Source organism: Mus caroli, unplaced genomic scaffold (genome assembly GCF_978045245.1).
Source record: "Mus caroli unplaced genomic scaffold, Mus_caroli_1 scaffold_10, whole genome shotgun sequence".
NCBI classification, from domain to species: Eukaryota; Metazoa; Chordata; class Mammalia; order Rodentia; family Muridae; genus Mus; species Mus caroli.
Window position 1 is genome coordinate 2,333,059 of NW_028227265.1, and position 25,340 is coordinate 2,358,398.

The 25,340-nt window shown below is 43.9% G+C and overlaps 1 protein-coding gene across 1 annotated transcript; it reads left to right on the forward strand.

Moving 5' to 3' along the window:
- The first annotated feature begins 554 nt into the window (after nucleotides 1–554).
- Rbm34 (RNA binding motif protein 34) lies at nucleotides 555–23,527 on the forward strand. The gene is made up of 11 exons (XM_021170547.3): nucleotides 555–654; nucleotides 735–906; nucleotides 1,495–1,637; nucleotides 5,965–6,205; nucleotides 9,452–9,511; nucleotides 12,021–12,064; nucleotides 18,663–18,746; nucleotides 18,885–18,948; nucleotides 20,842–20,881; nucleotides 21,372–21,490; nucleotides 22,595–23,527. The coding sequence occupies exons 1-11, from the start codon at nucleotides 605–607 to the stop codon at nucleotides 22,880–22,882; spliced, it is 1,305 nt and encodes a 434-aa protein (XP_021026206.1). The 5' UTR covers nucleotides 555–604; the 3' UTR covers nucleotides 22,883–23,527.
- The last annotated feature ends 1,813 nt before the right edge of the window (nucleotides 23,528–25,340 follow it).

The following is a 25,340-nucleotide window of genomic DNA, read 5'->3' on the forward strand; positions in this document are numbered from 1 at the left end:
TTGTGGTCCCAAATACTTGTTTTCTGTCGACTTTGAAACGTCAAACTTCGGGAAAGTTGTACAGACCCTTCCCAGACTGCTAAGACACATCCCCGTAGCCCCATTTCTTGGAAACCGCCTTCCTTAATGAGCTGCGGCCGTCAGCCTTCCCTAAGCCTGGGGGGGGGGGGGGTTGTTTTGTTTGAGACAAGGCAGCTATGCTGGAGCCCTGTGGGTTTAGCCTGTCCTGGAAATCGAGGTAATCCGGCTACTTCGAGCCCCAAATTCTGGGATTAAAGGCCTGAGCCACCATGTCAGGTTTTAGCTGACCCTCGTTAACGTTAGGCCTCAGCTACTCGTCATACTTGCTGCACGCCCTCAGCGTAGGTTTCCCTGAGACTCCTGGGGACTGCAAATCCCTTAGTATTAAGCCTAGCACGGCTCCTGCGCAGCCGCGGACTGAATGGGGAGAGGAGGCGTGGTCCTGAGCGGAAGAGCTCAGCCTTAGAACGGAAGTAGTCGGAACCGGGAGGCTGCCGGAACCCGGAACCAGCGGGAACGCATGACTAGTCGGATCTCAGAAGCGCGGACCCAGGACTTCCGTCCCGGAAGCTCAGTTTTCAGCATGGCTCTGGGAGGGGAGGAACGCAAGAGAAGGAAGGGCTCGAAGCGGAGGTGAGTGGCGGCGGGCGTTGGTGTGGATGGGTTGGTGGTGAGTGGCGCGGCGTGGCTGAAGAGTGTGCTTGTGTTTGCAGACAGAGCCCTGGAGACGGCGTGAGCAGTGCGTCCAGCGACTACCTGGTGGGACAAGTCGCCGACAGCCTGCGGGGCAGCCCGCGGCCTCCTGGAGGCGGGACGGGGCGGCTGGCCGCTCTCTTCAGCACCGCGGAGCCATCGGCTCCCCCTGTATTTGTGCCTGTGCCCCAGGTGAGTCGCCGGGCTGCACCCTGAGTATCCCGGTAGAGAGAGATGTAGAGGGTCACTCTCCTGACAGCAGTGTCTGTCTGGTCCCTTGAGCGGGGCTAGCGCTTCACCCTCAGCCGATTTGATTGGCAGGGTCACCTGTAGACCGTGTAAGCCTCAAATTTCTGCTATGTATCCGAGGATGAACTAAACTCCTGATCCTTCTCCAGCCTTGAGTGCTGAGATTACAGAGTCCGACTTGACTTTTTATTTTGAGACAGGGTCTCACTAGTTGCCCACGCTTAGCATACACGGTAACCCAGATTCTATATTCCTGCCTCACCTTTCCACTGAATAGCTGGTGCTGCAAGAATATTCTGCTTCTCTCCGTAACCCGTGAAGAAGTATCCATGTAGAAAGGCATCGGAGTACTGCTCAGGGACTTGGAGACGGAGGGACTTTGCTATGTAGCTCTGGCTGGCCTGGCACAGTTCCTCCTGCCTCTATATCCTGAATGCTGGAATTACAGATATAAGCCACAACACACAGCTTTAGGGTCAGGATTTTTTTTTTAAGTTTGAGGTTTTAAATATGACTTCAAACTTTTGAAAGGAAACATCTAAAAAAAGAAAACTTGATGATGATGATGAAGAAGAAGAGAGTGTGTCCCATACCAAAAATCCAGTTTTGCGAGAGCCTGCGAGAAAAGTGAAAGTGAAGAAACTCTCCGATGCAGACAAGAGACTGGCAAACAGGTTGGTACAAATCTCCTTTTTGCTATATTAAATACCTCAGGCAGTTTTTTTTTTTAATGTTCATCTTAATTTTTTTCACTGCATATTCTGAAATTTAAAAAAATACATTATACAAAGTCTCATACAGGGTTAAAAAATACAAGAAAGCCATTTATCCTAAGCGAACAGATACTGGTAGATCAGCTTTTTAGGTCTTTGCGTCCATCACTGCGTCTTGATTCTGAGCCAGCCTTGTTAGGACTTTAACCTCTGTTTTCTGAGTTGGAATTTCTGAGTTAGTGTGTCTTTAAAATGTGAATTTGGTTTTCATAGGAACCAAATTTCCCTCACTAACTTAAAATTCCTTTTACAGAATATATGAGTTAGTATCCAAACAGATACACTACTTTTCTATTGAGTGTTCCTCATTCTTTCTTGGAGACTCCTTGCATCCCAGGTGGGCCTTAAACTCACTCTGCAACCTAAGCTGTACTTCAGCTTCCACAAACCCTTCGGCTCTCAATTCCTTCTCGCTGCTTCAAGCCTATTTTCTTTTCCCATTTTTACACTCTCCTCTTTCAGAAAAACCTTCAGTAGTTATTATATTTGTTGCCTGCATGTGTGTCAGTGCATTCCCGTCAAGGCGGCCTGTGGAAGGACCAGCTCCTAGGAGTCCATTCGCTGTCTGGCTGCAGGACAGGTGCCTTTGCCTGCTGAGCCACTGCACTAGTTCCCCACCACCCTCACACCCTCTGAGGACTGCGCTCTGCTTCCACTCGGTGACTGCTTTCTCGAAGCTTTACATTCCAAGCTTTCTGTTCCCTTACTTCTCTGTTTTGTCTCTGAATTAAGATGAACACCTTTCCTGAGCTTGCTCTTAGGAAACGGCTTCTTCTCAGAGTTCTTGTCAATCATCTCGCAGCTGTTCTTCATGGGCACTGCTGTGTGTCGGCCCTGAGCATTAGACCTGTTCCGTCTTTTTGATTGGCTGTATCTGCACCTATACATTCCTTGTTTACCTTAAGATAGTGCTCCACGAGGCTAGAGATGTGCCTCACTTGGTGGAGTGTTCCTTGTTAAACTGTGCATGGTAACACATACCTGCAGTCCCAGCACTTGGAAGGTGGCGGTTCTTGGATCGGACACTCAGAGTTATCCTACACTATATATAGTGAGTTTGAAGCCAGCCTAGGTTGCATGACACCTTCCTTAAATCAAAACCCAAAAAGCAAAATAAAATGCTTCAAACTGCGTTATGGTACTTCACGTCCAGATAACTGCCTAAGCCCGTGCTGGAGGAGTTACCCTGTGCTCTCACCTCTTCACACACAGCTACTCAGCTGCTCAGTCCTGAAGCTGTCATCTTTTTTTTCTTTCTTTTTTAATGAAAAGACAGTCTAACTGTATTTCTCTATTGCCGTGACCCTCTGGGTCCCTTTGTCTGCGTGGACGGGTCTCTGGGTGCAGATGGGCAAATGTGCAGGAGTTGGCAAATGACAGATGCACACAGGAGGTTGTGTAGAATCTGAATGTATTTTGTCAGGTCGAGCATCAAACTTTTTATACAGCAGAATAGCAAGAAACCAGATGAGATACAATCCACCAAGTTACAGTGATAATACAAAAGGAATGTATACATCAAAAGAAGGCAGGGACCAGGCCGCTGCCACTAAGAAGGGAGCCTGGTGTAAAACTAGTCTATTGTTAAGCTCACCACCAGGGGTTCTACTTTAGCAGACATTCTCATGAATGCTGCAATACCACAACCCCCCTATTTCCTGGGCCCTGATGATTTCTAGTAACTTTTAAGTATCCGTGGAGAATCTCCATTTGTCAGAAGAATTCACCAGCTTGCTTCTAATATGCAATGTAGCCTGTACTGAAGATTTCTATCTCAGTGGGATTCCCTGGCTCTTTCATGGTAAACACTCTGTAGACCAGCCCTGAGCTGCTGGCTCTGTCTTTTGTAATGTTTAATTAGTTACTGAAAGGTAACTTCCTTACTGCATTTCTACCAGATTCCAAGCTGGTTGACTTCTGGAACCTTGAACACTGGTGGGAGACTTAACTATATCAGAATTCAATCTTAAAAGGCACATATAATAAAATAATACTAAAAGAGAGCACGTGGATCCATACACCAGACTAACTCGGGAATAGGGTATGAGTATACAGGTTAATGAGAACGCCAAAACTCCGGGAGGTGAGTTTCTGTGAAACTCTTTGCCTTGTGAGTGCTTCCAGGCCTCTCGGCCTGCCAAGCAAACTTCACTGGAGTGTGCGTAGCACTCTATGCCAGTCTGAACTTAAGATCCTCCTGCCTTACCTTCTCAAGTCCAGTCACTATTCTTTAATTCTGTTAGTCTGCCTTCTTTTCCATCTCCATCCTTGTTCTGGCCTGCTTTTTTTGTGTGTTGTCATGACTATCTTTCCTGTTCATATTTATACATCTTGTTCATTTCCTATCTTCTCCATTGCATGATTGACTTGGGTCTGTGTGTGTACCTGCCTGCCCTCCTTCCTCTCCGCCCTTTTTTCTCCCTCCTTCCTCCCTTGCCTTCCCTCTTCTTTCCTCCCTCTCTCCCTCCCTCCCCCCTTTCTTCCCTTCCTTCTATGGTGCTGGACATTGAACAAAGAAAGATACATGCTAGGCTGAGTGCCTTGCTGAGCTATGTCTCTGGATTCAAATTAATTTTTGAAGTACAGCCTGTCCGTGTGGTCCAGGTTGGCTTCCAGTGCCCAAGTGATTTTTGTAGGTAGTCAGTCTTGTGGTTTCCTGTCTCCCAAAGGAAATGCTTTTGTGTAACTGGTCGCTCTCAGCTGGGCTCCACCATTCCCTTTTTCCTTGCCAGCTACGTTAGATGTTGAAATGAACAGATCATTGTACTTGGGCTCTTGGTGGAGGAGCAATAGTGGTATTTATTTAAGACTGCGACACACACTGCTACCTTCTTTAAGAAGCCTTTCTTGGCCGGGCGGTGGTGGCGCATGCCTTTAATCCCAACACTTGGGAGGCAGAGGCAGACAGATTTCTGAGTTCAAGACCAGCCTGGTTTACAAAGTGAGTTCCAGGACACCCAGGGCTACCCAGAGAAACCCTGTCTCGAAAAACCAAAAAAACCAAAAAAAAAAAAAAAAAAAAAGGAAGCCTTTCTTGGTCTTCATGGTTCTTTTCAGGTATCCTAGCCATTGCCACGCTAGCTGTTGTCACGTGATCACTGCCTGCCTCTGTAGTGCACTGCTGAAAGGCTTTAAGAAGCACAGTGGGAACCCAGTGAGTCATTGCATGGCTCCTGCAGCCCCCTTTTCTCTCACCTTAAGACCCCTGTCTAGTTCTCTTGTCAGTGTGGCGTCAGACTTGAGTGTCCCCGTGCACCAGAACCATCTGTTTGTATTCACCATCTCAGAGCTTCTGAAGGGACAGTGTCAACACAAGACACCTCAAGACCCAATTCCTAGTACAAAGGATATGGGGGGGGGGTGAGATAAGAGACAAAGATAGGAAATAGAGGATGAGGGAGAAGGGGAAGGCAACAAGGCAGAGGGGGAGAGAGAGGGATGTTTGGCTCTAGGGGGTAGGGAATAGGGAATGGCAGTGACCACAAAGGACTGCCTCTAGATAAAGAGGAGACACAAGTGGCTCATAGGCAAGTGGCAGTTTATAAAGGTAAAAGGGGAAGAAACCCTGTGTTAGGGTTAGGTGTTTAATTTTTATTGGGCTTGTTAATTAGGGCAACCAAAGGGGGCTTTTGATTGCTGGACCTTATTAGAAGGAAGTGGCCAAATAAGGGAATAACGCTAACCTTAGTGGTTAGCTTTAGGAATGTAATCTAATGTTTTTTAGCAAGGGGTGGGGCAAGGCCAGTCATAGCCATATTTGCCATGCTCGGTGGACCCTTCATTTACTTTAGTTAGCAGTCCTTCAACTAGATAGAACTCTCCTAAGTAAGGACCCATGTTTTCTCAATCGACAGATTCTGTTTTCAGACTGTTTGGTGGGCATAGAAACCTCTGTAGGTCTTAGAGAGTGTTGAGTGTCCAGGGCCTAGGGCAGAGAATGACAATAATGGGCACCCACAGAGTGTAAAGTAGACATGAAGAGCTTATGTGGCTTTCCTTTAGAACTCCTGTGCCCTCTGCTGCTGCCGCCACCGCCGCCTGGCTTTAGTATGTCAGAAAATATTCCTTAAACTCTTTGATATAGACTTTGTTTTCTAAAGGTAGCGCACAGCAGAAGCCAGCAGAAGGTGTCTGCAGTGAGGAGGCAGGACTGACTTTGTCACATGCTGGTTTGTTTGTTTGTTTTGTTTTTGACTCCTCCTTTCTTTGGTTGTTCCTTAAAAACTAGGGAAAGTGCTCTAGCAAGTGCTGATCTAGAAGAAGAGCTTCATCAGGACCAAGGGCAGGGAAGACGAAGAAAGTCTCAGTCTCGGGGTAAAGTGGCAGATGGAGAAGCACTGGACGTTGACCTCAGCCTTGCTAAGGATGGGGGCCAAAGAACAAAAATCTCAGTCAACCCCGAAGAGGAGCGGTTAAAAAACGAGAGGACTGTGTTTGTTGGCAATTTGCCTGTCACGTGTAATAAGAAGGTGAGTGGAAGGGGGTAGAATAAACCTAGAGAAGCTGTTGACTAAGGTTACGTTTAATGAGCTCATAGTTGATAACTAACTCATTGCTGTAGCATCTTTGTGCTTCCTAGTCAGCACACCATAGATGGGTTCTGGTGTGTGCGTGTGTGTGTGTGTGTGTGTGTGTGTTTGTGTGTGTGTGTGTGTGTATTGCTTGGCTCTTAGCCCAAATTTAGGCTTGTGAAAGTCATGTTTAAAATAGTAGTGGCCTATGTCTGTTTTTTTTTTTTCCCCCTCTTCAGCTTTCTTCCTGTTAATGCCACTAGAATGTTAACCAATATAACTCTCTCTCCTTCTCTTTATGTCCATCCCTCCCTCCCTACCTCCCTCTCTCCCTCCTTCCCTCCTTCCTTTACTGTTCTGTCTTGCACACATGAGAGGATGCCTAACACAGCAAAGGTTCAAAGAATATATTTGCTGTGTGGAAGAATGAGTTTTGCCTTCTATGTGGGTGTAGTTGGTAGTCTATGCAAACCTCAGGCTCAAATCCTGTTCATCTTTGGAAGAATGGGTTTATATTTTTATTCTTAGAAAACACAGTGAGTTTTATTCCCTAGTCTTTCATTTGTAAAGATATCATGTACTACCCTTTAATTAAATAAACCTACTTTTTAGAATTGTTTTATGTGGGTGAATATTTTCTCCACATGTATGTGCACTGCATAAATACCTGATGCCTGTGGAGGTCAGAAGGCATCAGATCCTCTGGAAGTGAAGTAATGGATGGATGATTGTGAGCCATCATTTGGGTGCCGATGGTGGATACCATGCAAGAAGACCGGCAATGGGCAAGTGAGCTCCCTGGAGACAGCCATCCACTTGCTTGGCTGTAGTGAGTGAGCTCTGGTGAGGCAGGGCCCCAGAGACTTAGTCCCAGGGTTGCTTCTTTCGACTGATGTCCTTTCTCATGCTTTTCATTGCCACACTTCTCATTTATCTCACTTGGTGTGAATGGACGCCAGGAGACCTGCACTGCTTATAGCCTCGTGTGACTACTTCCTGAGTGGTAGCCACCCTACTGGGCACATTTTCTGCAGATCAACATGAAAATGAACTTTCATGAATTAATGCTGTTTAGATGAACTAATGACTATGGAATTCCTGATCTGATTCAAATAATTTTAGGAAGAAAGTTTAAGGGGAGAGAGTTTTAGTTGTTTTACCAAAAAGATATAATAAAGTTAGAATCAAGAATAGAGTGTGTTGTCCGGGCAGTGGTGGCGCACGCCTGTAATCCTAGCACTTGGGAGGCAGAGGCAGGTGGATTTCTGAGTTCAAGACCAGCCTGGTCTACAGAGTGAGTTCCAGGACAGCCAGGACTGCGCAGAGAACCCCTGTCTCAAATACACAAACAAACAAACAAAAGAATAGAATGTGTCCCCTCCTCATAGAATAGCAAGTAAAGGCTGCATAATAAGGAGTACAATGAGCTTTCATAAATTACACTTAGAAGAGAAATAGGCTCTTTTTTTAGAAAAAAACTATGATCAAGGAAAAACATTCCAGGTCAGGTCCAAAAGATGAAGCCCCAAGTGTACACTATGATAAAGTAAGGCCACGTGAAACTGTTGCTTTGAACTTACAGTGAGCTTATAGAATGAACCACTGCTTTGAATTTACTTACTATTGACATCCTTCTGTAACTCTGCTTTTGTGTGGCATTTTATAAGGAACTTTTGTCTAAGAAGGTATAAAAAGACTGAGAGAAAAAAATAAAGTGTGACTGTTTGGGCTCTGTTCCATCCACCAGTATAAATGTATATATGTCTGTTTGTATGAACATACGTATGTAGGTATATGTGTATGTGTATAAGTATGCATATACACTTGTGAAATTGATGAAGCAGGTGGTCAGGCCTGGCCTGAGTGGTGTGTGTGTGTGTGTGTGTGTGTGTGCGCGCGCATGCACACATGCATGCACACAACTAACTTTCTTTCTTTCTTTCTTTCTTTCTTTCTTTCTTTCTTTCTTTCTTTCTTTCTTTCTTACTTACTTACTTTTTTCCCTTTCTCTGTGAAATTGCCAAAAATCATTAGCTTTTGGCCCCAGAATAGCAAGAGAGAGTTAAATTGCCAGAAGCCATCAGCTTCTGGCCCTCAAAACAGTAAGAGAGGGTTAAAGGCCAAAAGTCATCAGCCTCTGTCCTTGTCCTACTCACCACTCTTCTACCCCTATTCTGAGAACCAAACTCAGGTCCTATTGAAAAGTGAAAAGTGCTCTTAGCTGCTGAGTGTTTACTCTGGTCTTTAACTCATGGTAATTCTTCTTCCTCTACCTCCTAAGAGCTAGGATTAGAAACTATGCCCAGGTGTTTTTGGTCAGTTTTGTGTCATCTCCCTATGAATCTCATGTACCCCAGGCTAGCTAAGTAATAAGAGCTCAGAGGAGAGAAGTGTGATGTTATGTTGTTCTGTAAAAAATATTCTTACAGTAAATGGCTTTTAAATTAGAATTAGTTGTACAAATTACTGTTGTACCTATAAATACATGTATGTTCTTCACATCTTGAGATAGTCCAAGAATTTGTCCCAAAATGACTAACAAGGATTCCCCACACAAGGGTAGTCAGAGTCAAAGAGCTGGAGATTTTCTCTGTGGAACAGTATCCTTAAAAGGCACTGTGATTTAAGCCAGTGTGAAAAGATCAGAGATTATGTGCAAAATACAAGTCTAACTAACCTTCATTTAAGTGTCAAATAAGTTATAAACATTGAAACATACAGCTATCATACAGGCCATGCATGGATGATAATGTGAACCTGAATAGTATTTTTCTTCTAACCAAGTTTCTGTAAAATCTTTTCGTCTGTCCAACTGAAGTCATGTGTTTTTCTGACATGTTCTTTGGTTTTTAGACACTGGATGTGAACACCTCATCTTCTTGACTCCACTTTGTGTTTCTAGTGCTGGGATACTACTCACACTTGATTCTGGAATGGTCTTAAAATAAATTCACATCATTTCCTTTTTTTGTTTGTTTTTGTTTGTTTGTTTTGTTTTTTGAGACAGGGTTTCATTGCGTAGCCCTGGCTGTCCTGGAAGTCACTTTGTAGACCAGGCTGGCCTCGAACTCAGAAATCCGCCTGCCTCTGCCTCCCAAGTGCTGGGATTAAAGGCGTGCGCCACCACGCCCAGCACATCATTTCTTTTGTGACACAGATGTTCAGGGTATTGGCTAACATGCACGTGTATATTGTTTATTTTAGAAGCTGAAGTCATTTTTTAAAGAGTATGGACAAGTAGAATCCGTACGATTTCGTTCTGTGGTAAGTGTCTTCTCCCACTGAAAACTGCATAATGTCATGGCATAGATAACTGCATGAGTTCACACAGTACAGTGACATCTATCACCAAGGCTGGCCATGGGATTTGATGGGCAGGTGGGTGACTGTCTCTGCTGTCAGAGTAGGCAGGGGACTGTTTCTCACCATGCCGCAGGCAGCCTGACTAGTGCTGTGGGCAGAGAGGAGTGGGACTGCAGCAGTGTGTGCTTGGGCACTGCAGGAGTGCTTAGGATCTGATTCCACTCTCAAGCAGTTATGCTAATTTAAATGTTCAGAGAATGAAATACCAGGAACGTGTATGTTTCTGTTCTTGTTTGTTTTGAGACAGAATCTCACTATGTAGCCCCAGCTGTCCTGGAACTCACTTAATAGACCAGGTTGGTCTAGAATTCACAGAAATCCATTGCTTCTGCTTCTGCTTCTGCTTCTGCTTCTGCTTCTGCTTCTGCTTCCTGGGTGCTAGAACCAAAGGTGTGCGCCATCACGCCCAGCAGTGTGTTTTTCAAAATTCTTTTCAGTGTAATGTGCAGTATTTCAGCATGCACAGGAAGGGCTTACCTTGTTTGATTGCTCTTGCTTTCATGATTCTCTTAGGGCTTCTCAGGGCTGAGAGCATAGATCAGCAGTTGGATGCTTGCCTAGGGTTTGTAGTTTCTCAGTCTCCACACTGTAGAGGCGTGGGCTGGATGGCTCTGTTGTTGCTGCTGCCTTGTGCCTCCCTGGAATTACCCACTAACTCCTGCAGGCTCTCCCTGAACAAAATTGTCCCATGGAAAAACAGACTGATTATTTAAAAGTAGACATTTTCTGAGATCTTGACAGTTCTAATTATTTCTGTCAGCATGCTTGTTCCCCACCATTACCACCAACTTACCTGCTCCTCTGAGCTCCACTTCCCAATGTGAAGCTCTTACCTGAACTAACTGGGGCGTCTTGGCACACACCCTAGGTGCAGGATGCCTGTAGGATGTGGCATTCCGCTGTTAACTCCTTGGTGCACCTGGCCTGTTACTTGCTCTGCTCGCTTTTCACATAGAGGCCTTACCCAATTAAGTCACTTCTTTCCTTTCTCCTTAGCCTATATTTATTCATGGCTTCTTTTAAAAAGTTTTGTTTTTATTGCGAATCTCTTTAAGATTTAATTTTTATGTGTATGGTTGGATGGTTTGCCTGGATGTGCGTAGAGTGCTCCTGGAGGTCAGAAGAGGGCATCAGATCCCCTGGAATCGATTGGAGTTAACAGTCAGCTGTGGGAAAGAAGCCTGGGTGGGTCTTCTAGAAAAGCAGTTGTCTTTACTGCTGAGTCATCTCTCCAGCCATTTTATTATCTCTTGTTAGAAGAGCTGACCATACCATGGTTCCAGGTGTGTGTGGCCCTCTGTGTGCTTAAGCCTCATCGTGCAGCACAGCACTTACTACCCTGAACTGAAGCCATGTGTTTTGTTGGCTGTGTGGCTCTTCCCACAGCTGCTGCTTTGTCACTTTAGCTTTTCTTTGCTGGTAGTACAGCGTGCCCTTGGTTCTCCTGGGGTGTGTTCCATAGGTCCGAGGTCAAGATTGTCCTCAGCTATATGCTGAGGCCATGTCTAGCCTGGGCTGCAAAGGTCCTGTCTAAAACAAACAAAGACACCACTAATTTTAGGACCCACTGGGATATAATCTCTTAGATGCAAAGGAAATGTTTCCTTATTACCAGTTTAGACATTTTAGGTTTATAAATGATGCTCCCCCACACACATTTACTTTATAAAACTGTTCTCAGGCTGGTGAGATGGCTCAGTGGGTAAGAGCACCCGACTGCTCTTCTGAAGGTCCAGAGTTCAAATCCCAGCAACCACATGGTGGCTCACAACCATCCGCAACAAGATCTGACTCCCTCTTCTGGAGTGTCTAAAGACAGCTACAGTGTACTTACATATATTAATAAAATAAATCTTTAAAAAAAAAACCAAAAACTGTTCTCATGACTCTTCATTGTCATGAATCATCCTGTAGCCTGAGCCTCTTGTCTGTACTTGTGCCTTTGTTGTTAGAGAGGCTGTTGAGTGTGATGTTGTCTGTGGAATTCCTTGTATCTTAATTCTCATGCCCCCCTCCCCATTTCTGTTTTGTGGTAGGGCTTCCTGTAGCCTTGAACTCAAGCTCACTTACAGCTGAGGGTGACTTTCCATTTCCTCATCCTCCTGTTTCAAGTGCGGGGATTCTAGGATTATAGGTGGCTCAGAGTCCTCTTCACAGGCACGGTGATAGCGGCTTCTGATTTGATTGCCCTACAGTGTTTTGAGTTACATGACTTACATGTGCTTAGAATGTTCTGGCTCCTAAAATGTAACGTGTGTGTCTGGGAGTGTGGCAGAGATAGACCACGTTGGCATTCTTGGAGCCCTGCGGTCAGTCTCCAGTACTGAAAAAGGGGAAGAATGAAAATGCTAACCAACTTGGAAAAATATCTCAAATTCAAAGTTTTAATGTTTCTTTTTCTTCTTAAAAGATGCCAGCAGAGGGGACACTAACCAAGAAGTTGGCTGCAATAAAGTAAGCTCATAATAAGATTCCTTTCTCTTTATTTTAGACCATCCTAGAGTTCTGTAAGGTCTGCCCCATTTATTTAACTATACCTGCAGGTGTCTTATGGTCATGAAGAGCACTGGGAAGTACTTTGCACTTACAATGGCTGCTGTCTCACAGGACTGTTCACCTGGTTATAGTGCAGGCTTCATTTTATAAAAGTTGTTATTTATAAACAAGAGCAGCCTGGCAGGTGACAGTGGTCTTTGTGGCTCAAGTTGAATGAGCATCCACCCCTGCAGCAGGCCTGTTACTTTGCTCTAGATTGTTTTTGGCTATTGAGTTGCTTGGTTTTTATTTGCTTGACAGGGAAGAAGTTAGATATTTGTGATGGAAGATAGAAATGTTTGTTTCCCTATTAATCTTTTCCTCTTGTGTGTGTGTGTGTGTGTTTGCATGTGGAATCTCGCCATGGAAACTTTAGGTGTTTTATTGTGTAATTACCTTAAGTAATTAAAAGTGCTTAAAAGTGTAATTTACCTTAAGTAAAATTGCACAATTGAGATGTGCAACTTTAGTTGTCTCTTCTCTTTTGCTATTTTGGGGATTGAACTCAGGACTTTTGTATATACCAGGTGACTACACCCAGTCCCATCCCCCACTCTTTTTTTTTTTTTTTTTTTTCTTTTTGAGACATGGTCTTATGTAGCCCTACTAGCTGGCTGGTCTGGAATACACAGAGATCTGCCTATCTGTACCTTGCAAGTGCTGAGATTGAAGGTGTACACTACCCTGCCCAGCCAACCTTTAGATTTTTTTAGACAGTCTTGTTATGTAGCAAGTTCTGTGGAACTCCACCTGATTTTCTGCTTTGTTTCCTGAGTGCTGGGTGTATACAGGACACCACTGCCTCTGGCCACCTTTAGGATGGGCTGTGTGTGCCCTGGTGCAGACATTACCATAGTCTGCATCCTGAGTGTCCCCTTTAGCCCAGTCTCCTGCTGTGCCCTTGCAGTTGCCCCTCCTCCTCTGTCCTTAGGGAGCCATTCACCTGCTTTGTTCCTCTGAGGAACATGTGCTGCTGTGTCCCCACCCTTCCCGTGTCTTGCATTCTTGATTCTGGGATGGGATATGAGGCCTGCTTCATGCTAAGCACACACTGCCTCTGACTTTGCTCAGCATGATTCTGAGACCTATCCTGTGTGCACCAGTATCCTGATCTTTGTCGACACTGTTGCTTTGTATGGAGTTAGCAAAGCTTAGTTGTTCACTAGCTCTTGATATTCAGGGGGTTTCAGTTTTTACCTTTCATGCATAAACATCTGCACCTAGTTTATGTCTGGAAAAGTCCCTGAGGTAGAATTGCTGCACCTTATAGTAGGTATGTTTCCTAAAAAATAGCCACCCAGCACCCCTTCCTTTAGTAGGTGAGAACAGCACATGTTCACGTTCTCACCAGCACTGGATGCTGCCAGTCTTTTTTTTTTTTTCCTTTTTTTTTTTTTAAGATTTATTTATTTATATGTAAGTACACTGTAGCTGTCTTCAGACACTCCAGAAGAGGGAGTCAGATCTTGTTACGGATGGTTGTGAGCCACCATGTGGTTGCTGGGATTTGAACTCCAGACCTTTGGAAGAGCAGTCGGGTGCTCTTACCCACTGAGCCATCTCTCCAGCCCCGCTGCCAGTCATTTTATGCTAGCCTTCTAAAGGCTTTTCCACAAGCTCTGTGTGGTTCTCATACTTTAAAATGGCCGACATTGATTATGTGCTTACTGGGTATTTGCATGTTTGGATGTTTGGTCAAGTATTTGTAAAAGCTTCACCTGTTCTATCTTTTTCTTGTTTCTGAGGGGGGTGTGAAGGGAGGAGAGAGACAGACAGACAGCAGGTTAGGGAAAACTACATATTCTGCATACAAAAGCTTTGGATGCCTTTTTTTTTTTTTGGATTTATTTATTTTTATTTTATGTTCTTTAGCGTTTTGCCCACATGCATGTCTGTGACAGTGCCAGACATCATGAAATTGGATTCACAGCTGTGAGCTACTGTAGGAGTGTTGGGAATTGAATCCAAGTCCTCTAAAAGATCAGCCAATGCTCTTAAACACTGAGCCATGTGGCCAGTCCCTGCTTTGGTGTCAGAATCAAAAACATGGAATCCCACAATTTATTGGGGATCCAATGTCAAGTTCTCCAGCTGTTGGTGAGCCTGTAGTATAGTAGGAATACAAGCACAAGGCACTTTGTTGTCCTGGCCTAGACTCAGAGCCGGCAGGCTCAGGATCTGTCAAGATCTATGGTCAGCTCTTCCTCGATGTGGCAGCTAGGCCTCCCACCCCCACCCTGCTTTAATGTTTGTATGCATGAGTGTGGGCCTGCGTGTGCTACAGTGTGCTTGTGGGAGTTGTTTCTCTACCACCTTGTGAGTATTAAAGGATCAGACTCAGGTTGTCATTCATGTTTGCAGGCATTTTCACTCATCGAGCCATCTTGTAGACTAGGCTCGGCCTTTTTGTCTTTAATGGGTCTTAAAGTTCCATACCAGCTTGCTGACAAGAGGTTCCCCTTTCCTTTTCTTCTAGCCCTGGAGTCTTGTCTCTGCCCTAAGTGACAGGCTGACTGTCCTCCACAGCATCTTCACTTTCCTCTTCATCTGGAGGAGAATCCAGGTGGGGCTTGGGCACTCTACTCCAGTCTGTTGTTACCATAGTTGTGCTCTGGGGCTCCTGCCCACTCTCCATCTTCCCATGGGTGATAGCTCAGATCAGAGAATACCCTGTGCATGCTCCCTCCTCCAGCATCAGTACCTCTAGGGTTCTGGCTGAGATTCACCCATGCTGTTATCGTCTCTCTCTGGAGTTCTTGGAGCCTGGCCTTAGTGTCCAGGCTGCTTTCCTCCAAGACTCCTGCTCTGATGGCTTCTGCCAAAGTTTTGATGCTGTAGATTAGCTGAGAGACAGGAGAGATGCTCTTTCTGGCTTCTGTGTTGTAGGGGAAGGAGAGCACTGTCATTAGTGGTTCATGATGACGCATTGAGGCTGATGCAAGGCCAGCTCTGCAGTGAGGCAGACCCACCTGCTTGCCACTGGTGTTCACGTGACAAAGATCTTTGCAGACAGAGAAACAGAGCCACATTCTGTTCCCATGTTCTTGGGATGTTGACAGCTGTGGGTTTGTCAACAGCTGCACGTTGTGGAGAGAGAATTAGGTGCTGGAGTCTGCCAGACTGAGTTTCTATCCTTGGCTAGCTTGTTACCTTTTGATCACTATCACACATGTCTTCAAACCTCAGTTTTTTCATTCATAAATCAGAATCCATGTTAGGTGTGAGGTTAATGTCTGGCTCAGTGCTTGGCAGCATTCCTCATCTAGTAAATCACAGCTTTCTTCTCAATAGAAAACAGCCAGATTGTACAGAGTAAGTCACAGAGACTGTGGCAGCATGTGCAGGTCCAAGCTATACAGACTCAGTGCTGATTGTGGAAGTGAACATGAGCCCCATCCCTAACCCAGAAGCTGTCTACAAGTGTCAGCTGCTCACACAGGAAAAATTAGTTTTCTCCGATGGAGTCTCACTGGGTATAAAAGGCCCTCTGCCCAGGAGTAGATGGCCAACACAAAACACACACTTTGTAATTTTGAAGGCTTTTTTTTTTTTCCTCTTTGTCTCATATTGTTGTTTGGGCATTTTTTTTACCATGTTGGTCTTTTGTTTATATGTTATAGTTCCTGATTTTGTGTTTTTATGGGTATGTGTGTATGTGTGCAATTTCTCAAGCTTTTTTTCTCTTGTGATTGTTTTCTTATTTGCCTGTTTTCTAAAGAGAGAGAAGGATGTGGGAGAAGATAAGGGAGGGAAAACGAATCAGAATATATTGTATGAAAACAGTGTTTTTTCAGTCTTTTGTGACAGGGTTTTCTCTGTGTAGCCCTGGCTATCCTGAAACTTACTTTATACCCAGGCTGGCCTCCAGCTCACAGAGATCCACCTGCCTCTGCTTCCCAGTGCTGGGATTAAAGGTGTTCACCACCACACCTGGCTTGAAAAGTTTTGTTTTGATTTGTTTTTCAACATAAAAGGAAAGGATGTTAGTGTAGTGTGCTGCAGCATGCCGCATGCCACGCCTGGCACTCTTTACTTGTTCACTTTGTAGTGGTGCTCATTTGTGTGTTGGCCTTTTTATTACTTCAGCAGCAGGTTAACATCTTTAGCCAAGGACCAGTGAACACTACTAAGTCCATTCTGCTGTCTTCTTTATGATTTATTTTTATTTTTCATGTATATGGTTTTATCTGCATGTATATGTTCACCATGTGTGTGTTTGGTGTTTGAGGAGGCCAGAAAAGGATGTCACATCCCTGGAACTGGAATTAACAGATGGTTGTGAACTGCTCTGAGGGTGCTGGGAAGTGACCCAGGCCTTCTTCGAGGGGAACAACTGCCCTTAACCAGTGAGCCATCTCTCCAGTCCCTAGTCTATTTATCTTTAATATTACTATTTTCTGCTGAATCACATCCATATTGCATTGCCCTTGGGCAGCAGCATTGTCCATAATCACTAGAGGTGAAAAGCTAGCCTGTGGAGGAGAGGGCTCAGTCAGTTAAGTGGTTGTCTTGAGGACCTAAGCTTGATTCCCTGGAAGCCTTGTTTTTTTTAAAAAAAAGCTGGCGCTGGACAGTGGCAGCCCACGCCTTTACTCCCAGCACTTTGGAGGCAGAGTCAGGCAGATTTCTGAGTTCCAGGCCAGCATGGTCTGCAGAGTGAGTTTCAGGACAGCCAGGACTATACAGAGAAACCCTGTCTCAAAAACCAACCAAACAAACAAAAAGCTGACATAGTGCTTGCCATAATTGTAGTACCTAGAGCCCTGGTACCTAGTAGCCAGCCAGTCTAGCCTATGGTGAGACCCAGGCCAATAAGAAACCCCCATCTCAAAAATGTAGGTAGTACCTGCAGGATGGCCCTGCAAAGAAAATTGTCTGCTGCCAAGCAAGATTACCTTGGATCAATCCCTGGAACCCCAGTCGTGGAAGGACAGGATTAATTCCCACGAGTTGTCCTCTCCCTACACATGCGTGTGCATGCCACCCGTACCTACAATCACACAAGTGTCTTAAAAATATACACAGAAATAGTAGACAGCACTTGAGGGATGAGAGATGAGATTGGTCCCTGGCCTGTACACACACCTGTATTTATGTGTAAACACACTCATACACAAGTGTGCCTTGCTGAGAAGGAACATAACTGTGGTTCTGACAAAGGGGCCATGTCTGAATCAGATCAAACTTTTGGATCCAGTAGTCAGTTTACAAGGCACAGAAGACAAAGGTGCATGCCAAACTGCTTTTTCACAGCCAGCAACTCTTAAAAATATACACAAAATGGTAGACCAGCAAAGTCCAGGCTGTGAGAAGTAATGGAGGTCAAATGATTTGACAGAGATAGGAGGAAAATGGACAAATAAGAGTGTAATTTGTAAGAGTAGGTGAGGCTGCATTGTGAGAAGGCTGTCCACAAGGAAGTAGAGGTGGAGCTGGCCATCAGAAGGAAGGATGGGCTCCTGGGTGGGTAATGGCTGCCAGAGCCTAGGCTCCTGTGTGCTGAGCTGTTTGTGGATGCACTTTTTATATATGGATCTTGCAGTGAAAGGATTCTGCTGGGTGCAGAGCTGGAGCCAGGATGACGTTTCGAATCCTTCTATTGTTCTGGGTTGGCATATGTGGGAGTCTGCTCTTACCACGCCCTCACAGTGATGATGCCAGAGAGTGTGTGGGCTTCCTATTCTTTTTGCTGTCTTTATATGTCTGTGTTCTTTTTCAAATTACTGGATCTTTATGCAACTGTGGAACTTCCACTCTGCAAGTCCTGTCTTACATTGATTGTAGAAAACAGTACAAGTGTTTTTTTTCCCTTGAGTTTGAGGTTAGCAACTTTTTAAAAAAGATATTTCCTTGTTTTAAAATTTATTTTTATTTTATGTACATTGGTGTTTTTTTTTCTTTTTAAAGATTTATTTATTGATTTTATGTATATAAGTGCTCTATCTGCATGTACTCCTGTGTGTCAGAAGAGGGTATCAGATCCCATTATAGATGGTTTTAGCCATCATGGAATTGTTGGGAGTTGAACTCAGGACCTCTGGGAGAATGGCCTATGCTCTTAACATCTGAGTCATCTCTCCAGCCCCCGACATTGGTGTTTTGACTACAGATATACCTAACTGTGTAAGGATGTTGGATCTCCTGGAACAAGAGTTACAGACAGATGTGAGCTACTATGTGGGTATAATACGGGAATTGAACTCAGTACTCTGGAAGAGCAGTCAGTGCTCTTAACCACTGAGAGCTTTTACATGATCCTTTTTTTTTTTCTTATTTTTTTCTTTTTTTTAAATAATTTTTTTAATATTTATTTATTTATTTATTTATTTATTTATTATTTATATGTAAGTACACTGTAGCTGTGTTCAGACACTCTAGAAAAGGGCATCAGATTTCATTACGGATGGTTGTGAGCCACCGTATGGTTGCTGGGATTTGAACTCAGGACCTTTGGAAGAGCAGTCGGAGCTCTTAACCGCTGAGCCATCTCACCAGCCCCCTTATGTTTTTTCTGTAGACGTAAATTTCATCCTGACCAGAAAAGCATCAATGCATATGTAGTGTTCAAGGATGAGAGCGCTGCTGCAAAAGCTCTGCAAAGGTAATCGTGTTTGGGGTGGAGCACGTCGCTGGCCTCTGACCTGTAGAGATGGGTTCATTATTTGGCTTCATTACAGCAAATGTTTCCATGGCTAAGTGCCCATTTTCAATAGCTATGTCCTCTTGTCTTTATAACTAGAAATGGGGCCCAGATTGCAGAAGGATTTCGTATTCGAGTTGATCTGGCATCTGAAACGGCCTCTGTAAGTAGAATGTTATTTGTTTAAAGATGTTAATAAGACAGCCAGATATGGTAGGTCATGCCTGTAATCCATGCATCAGGAGGGTGAGACAGAAGAAGCAGCTGGAATTACAGGCCCACCTGGATGACTTGTGAGACAATTTCCCAAAGAAAACAGGCCAACAACAAAAAGATCTTAGCAAGAGCCTGTGGAAAGGAACCAAGGATATGAGAGAGAGAGAGAAAGAGAGAGAGAGAGAGAGAGAGAGAGAGAGGGCGAGAGCGAGCAAGTGTGCGCGAGCCTTTGTTCTAAGGCCGCAGTGTTGGCTCCATCATAAACAGGTCGCTTTCTAGTTGATGATTCCCTTCCCCATGATGTTGCAGAAAGTAAGAAATTGTCAGGTCTAGCGCCTCTTATGCTTACAGGCCAGAAGATTATTATATATGTTACTACAGATCTCATTATAGATGGTTATGAGCCACCATATTGAACTAAGAACCTCTGGAAAAATAGTCAGTACTCAACCTCTGAGCCATCTCTCCAGCCTCTAGCACTTTCTTTTCATAGACTGAAGTCAGGAAAGTTGTTACTCAAGTTTTGGTGGTAGTGTATACCCGTGTCAGTGCTGGGGAAACAGAGATAGGAGAATCACACGTTTTGGGACAGTGGGCTATACAATGAGAGCCTGTTTAGTAACGAAAAGTTGTCATTTGTTAGAGGTAAGGAGCACAGTACTGAAGACCCTCTGTACTTGGGAGGGGATGTGCAAACGTTCAGCCTGTGGCTCTGTTTTATGGTCAATGCTGTCATAGCAAATGCAGGTCAATGCTGTCGTGAGCACGGGATGCTTCACCCATTCAGGAATGGGGCACCTGGGGACAGGCCAACAAGAAAGAACAAGGATGGTTTCCAGGAGAACAAATTTTCTGAGTCTTGAAAGGTTTATCTGGACAGGAAGATATTTTCCCAGGTAGTATCTGTGAGGTCTATGCACTGAGGACAGAAACCTGACTTCCTTGGGGAATATCAAGAGCTTGGTACGGTAATGGTGTACGAGGGCACAGCATGCTGTTGCTAGGTTAGCAGGCAAACGTAAAGCCAGCTTTGCCTCACTTTATGCAGTCTGGACTTTGTCCAGGAGCAGATCATAGTTTCAGTGCTGCAGCAGTGTGACCAGATTGCACATGACAGCTGTGTCTTCAGACAACAAAGGATTGTGGGCTCAGTCTGCAGATGTGTGCTTCTCTAAGTGTCAGAGTTACTCAGTTGAAAGAGAACAGCAGTCGGAGCAGACCCTACCACAGAGGGTCAGTAGGCTACCTGCCACCTGTCTGTCAATAAAGTTAGCTGCACACAACCACATGTTTCTTAAGCAGTTCTTACAGCAGGATAAGAAGTTGCTATGGAGACCACGTGGCCCTTAGACCAAGTCTCAGTGACTCTCGGACTTCCTAATACTGCGACCCTTTAATACAGTTCATCATGTTGTGGTGACCCCCAGCGTTAGTTATTTTCCTTGCTACTTCATAACTGTAATTTTTCTACTGTTATGAATGGTAAATATCTGTTTTCCAATGTTCTCTGGCAAACCCTGTGACATGGTCATTTGATTCCCCCCACTACCAACAGGTTGAGAACCCCTGCCTTAGAGCCTCAAGTGTTTGCTGATTAGCTCCTCACAGGCAAAACTTTCCAGTAGCAGGCCTTCCCTAAGAACCGCCCTGAGTGCCACCATGAATAAGTCTCCTCTGCTCTCTTACTGTGCAGAGGGAAGACAAGAAACAGACTTGGGCAGGTGTATGATCAAGTCTGGAGGTGGATGGCTACTGGCAGGGGAGGAATGCAGAGGGCAGGGTAGCGTTGTAGGAGAGTTTCTGTTTTTAATATACTGACTGGTTTTTATTCTTATTTCAGAGGGACAAGAGATCAGTATTTGTGGGGAATCTTCCTTACAGTAAGTTGGTTTAAACAAATCAAAATATAACTATTGTTACAACTTTAGCTGCCTCAGAGAAAAATGTAGAAAGAGCTGGGGGTTGTTGCTTAGTAGCAGAGCTCCTCTCTGGTATTTGTGAGGTTTTAAGTTCCGTGCCCTTAGCACCAGAACCCACACAAACAAAACAAATAGTCTAATGATTAGCTTATGACTAGTTTTAAGAGGCATGTTGTAAGATGGAGGGTGGTGCCGCATGCCTTTAATCTCAGCACTTGGGAGGCAGAGGCAGGCAAATCTGAGTTGGAGGCCAGCCTGGTCTACAGAGTGAGTTCTAGTATAGCCAGGGCTACACATAAACCCTGATTGGGGGATGTAAAGGAAAAAAAAAAAAAAGCAGCCTATTGTACTATTGTGTGCATGGGGCTTTGCTTATCTCAGCATTATCAAACTGCTCCAGCTGAAGGTGAGTCCTCATGTTCACCTCGGTTGTACTTGGATTTGTTTGTAGAAATTGAAGAGTCTGCTTTGGAGGAACACTTTCTGGACTGTGGAAGCATTGTGGCAGTGAGGATCGTGAGAAACCCACTTACAGGAGTTGGCAGAGGATTTGGCTATGTGCTCTTTGAGGTATGGGAGACTTGTGCGGGGACGCTCTTTGAAATGCTGGGGCGAGGTTGTCACTGCTGTGCCATCTTTGTGGTGATGCTGTCATTTAAATCCCCGATTTCTGACTTAGGGAAGCTAAATCCATAGCCACACATTGCTGTGGCTATAGCTCCTTGTTTGTACATGCTGACAGTACTAAGTCATAGCTTAGGTGTTGGGTATGAGAGGAACTAAAACTTTGGAATTTTACCTTCTGAGAGATGGAGCAGACACCTGAGTGTTCACTCAGTGTTCCCTAACAGACTTAAGCAGTAAAGAACATAGCATACTACTTAATGGCACTTAGATTCATTTTTATTATTTTTAACATGGATGCATATGGTCTGTGTGGATACATGCATGTGAATGTCCATGCACCTGCCAGAGTTGTGGGATTCCTCCCTGAGCTGGAGGTAGGTGCCTGGAACTCCAATTCTCCATAAGAACCGAATGTACTCTTAACTACTGAGTGAGACATCGTCCAGCACCCAGGGTCTTTGACTCTTGATAAGTATTGCCAGGGAGCTTTTAACACTCTTACATGTGTGAGGTTTGTGTTGCTCTGTTACACTGATCTTATTTGTTACTGTGTCTAGATGTTACTTGCCTCTTTGAGACCCTTGTAGAGTTCTTTCAATATCTCCTTATTGAAAATAGTATTAATGGTTCTGTGTTGGAATAGAATAGGATTTTGGACTCAAGTAGAACCCTCTAGTCTCTAGTCCCACATCTCAGTGACTGTAGAAGACTTTCCTGCCTTCTGCTTACAACAGGAATTTTACAGAAAGTTGTGTTTTGAGCTGATTACTGTTTTAAAGAGACATCATATGATGAACAGTGAACCTGTGGTCGTGATTGTGAGCATTTAGTGAAGCAGCTTGAGCGTCACCTGTAGCCGTGAGTGGAACATGAGCAACAAGGGGTTCAAGCAAGGCTGACCAAACCTGGGGATCTGACCTCTAGGGCATAGACTAGAAGGACTTGTGTGTATAAGCTTGAAGACTGACATAGACCACTGAATTCTGACCTTACTAGTTTCATTGCATATCAGTTTCTGGTGGAAATTAATGTTTCTCCTTATTGCAGAACACAGATGCTGTTCATCTTGCTTTGAAGTTAAATAATTCTGAGCTAATGGGAAGAAAACTGAGAGTCATGCGTTCTGTTAATAAAGAGAAACTAAAACAACAGAATTCAAATCCAAGCTTGAAGAAGGATGTCATTAAACCTAAGCAAAGACTTAATTTTACTTCCAAAGAAGGAAAATTCCATTCCAAGAATGCATTTATTGGAGAAAAGGCAGTTCTCATGAAAAAGAAAAAGAAAGGACAAAAGAAAAAAGTACAAATGAAGAAACCAAGAAAACAGCAGTAATAACTGACGTTGCCTCCTTTCTGTGGTGAAACCTTGCAATGAGTGTCTGGGGTTTTTTATGGATTATGTAGAAAATGTGGAGGCATCCACGGTGTCTGTTTTTTGTTTTAGTTTTTAAATTCATGCTACATGTAAGGCGTCTTTGAAGCCTTGTTCTTAGAAATGTATTTAAAGAGAAATAATAAACATTAATACTCAGTTTAGGACAAGTGTTCAGATGGCCACTGTGAGAACACTGATTCCAGGTACAGTCACGGCCCTAAGAAAGACTTGTGAGCTGTGTAAAACACACACATTCTTCACTTCTCATTTTTCTTTCTCTTGCAATTGTAGTGTAGATCTACTTTTTTTTTTTTTTTTTTTTTGGTTTTTCGAGACAGGGTTTCTCTGTGTAGCCCTGGCTGATCCTGGAACTCACTTTGTAGACCAGGCTGGCCTCGAACTCAGAAATCCACCTGTCTCTGCCTCCCGAGTGCTGGGATTAAAGGCGTGTACCACCACACCCGGCAGATCTACATTTCTTATCCCTTGTATCTAATAATTGCTAACCAATAAGACTGATACGATAAGAGTGACTATCTTCTAATTCGTTGCCAGTGACTACAGTGGTCAGTGATGTCCTTGGCTATAAGGTGGGGAGGGGGGGCACTCATAAGAAAAATACTCTCCCAGGAAAATGTGATGCTTAAATTAGTATCACTCAGAATGAAACAGCTGTCCCAGAAAGTTTAAAGACAGCATCTAATAAATGATGTTAATTAAATTGCAATCTTTAAAGTTGAATGACATGACAACATGGTGCTGCATTCTCTAAGTTCCAGACACATCTTACCAAACTGAGGCTGGATCCAGGATGAAGTGGGGGAAGCAGGAAGCCAAGGCTGATTCAGGCAGGCACAGTCCAGTAGGCAAGAGGGTAGGATAAGTTTTCACTCATTTAGTTGTAAAAGTTCTGTCTTTGGGAAATGCCATGTAGAAAACCTAATGAGGTCTTTAAAACATAGCTCTAGGGGCTGGAAAGATGGCTCAAAAGTTAAGAATACTGACTGTTCTTCCAAAGGTCCTGAGTTCAAATCCCAGCAACCACATGGTAGCTCGCAACCATCCATAATGAGATCTGATGCCCTCTTCTGGTTTTTTGTTGTTGTTGTTGTTGTTTGTTTGTTTGAGACAGGGTTTCTCTGTATAGCCTTGGCTGGCCTTGAACTCAGAAATCCACCTGCCTCTGCCTCCCAAGTGCTGGGATTAAAGGCGTGTACCACCATGCCTGGCTGATGCTCTCTTCTGGAATGTCTGGATACAGCTACAGTGTACTTATACATACATAAATAAATCTTAAAACAAAAAACAAACAAAAAAAACCCCCTAGCTCTAGAGGCTGGAGAGTTGTTTTCTTGGTTAAGAGCACGCACTGCTCTTCAGAGTACCTAAGTTCAATTCCTAGCACCCACGTCAAGCAGTTCACAACTGTAACTTGAGCTCCTAGGTCCAACTCCTCTAGTCTCCACAGACTTCGTGCACTTTTTCACGAACATAACCTACACACACATATATACAAGTAAAAAATAAAAGTGTGGGGCTGGAGAGATGACTCAGTGGTTAAGATCACTGACTGTTCTTCCAGAGGTCCTGAGTTCAATTCCCAGCAACCACATGGTGCCTCACAACCATCTGTAATGGGGTCCGATCCACTCTTATGCTGTGTGTCTGAAGACAGCTACAGTGTACTCACATTAAATAAATATTAAATAAAAATAAAAGTGTGTAGCTTTTACAGCAGAGAAAGCTCTATTTCCTGTATCCAAGACTGGATAATTTATGGTTGGTTTCCCTTATAGTATTTAGAACCATTTCAGTTAAATTTCAGCAATTTTACCTGATCACTCTGGGAGCATTTTTGCATAAACTATATAAAGACGTAACATTAGATTGTGTGTGCATATATAATCTATGTACAATTTACGGCTCCTGTGAGTGAGCAGGTTATATACATGCATAGATGTAACTATTTAATATGTATATGATGTGAATGTGGAGGTCAGAAAACTCTGGAGTTTTTTCCTTCCAAAGCATGGACTTACTGAGCCATCTCACTGGCCCTAGATACTTTGGAATTCGTTACTGTGTAACTGTTGAAATTCCTACTTTAGAATGTGTGTGCTACTATGATTGTGTAAATCATTAAAAAAATGTATTTTGTAGGAAATTTTCTAAAGATGCTTAGTGTAATTTCTTGGTACATGAAAAATTAACTTTCGTTATATCCGATTAAATACTTAATAGCCACAAGACTATGTATATAAGTGGTCAAGAGTGGATAGAAGTTGACTTTGTTATAAAAGTACTGGCTAAGTACTGATTAGTCATGAGTATGAAACATTTTTTTTCTTGTAAACTTTTTTCTCCCTTAACATAGCTTCAAAAAATCCTTAAAGGGGCTAGAGAGATGGCTCAGAAG

Excerpts from the sequence above, each read along its gene's own strand:
- Rbm34 (XM_021170547.3), top strand. The coding sequence starts at position 605 with ATGGCTCTGGGAGGGGAGGAACGCAAGAGAAGGAAGGGCTCGAAGCGG. Across the intron at positions 1,638-5,964 it reads GACAAGAGACTGGCAAACAG|GGAAAGTGCTCTAGCAAGTG; the intron begins GTTGGTACAAAT and ends CTTAAAAACTAG. Across the intron at positions 18,949-20,841 it reads TGGCATCTGAAACGGCCTCT|AGGGACAAGAGATCAGTATT; the intron begins GTAAGTAGAATG and ends TTCTTATTTCAG.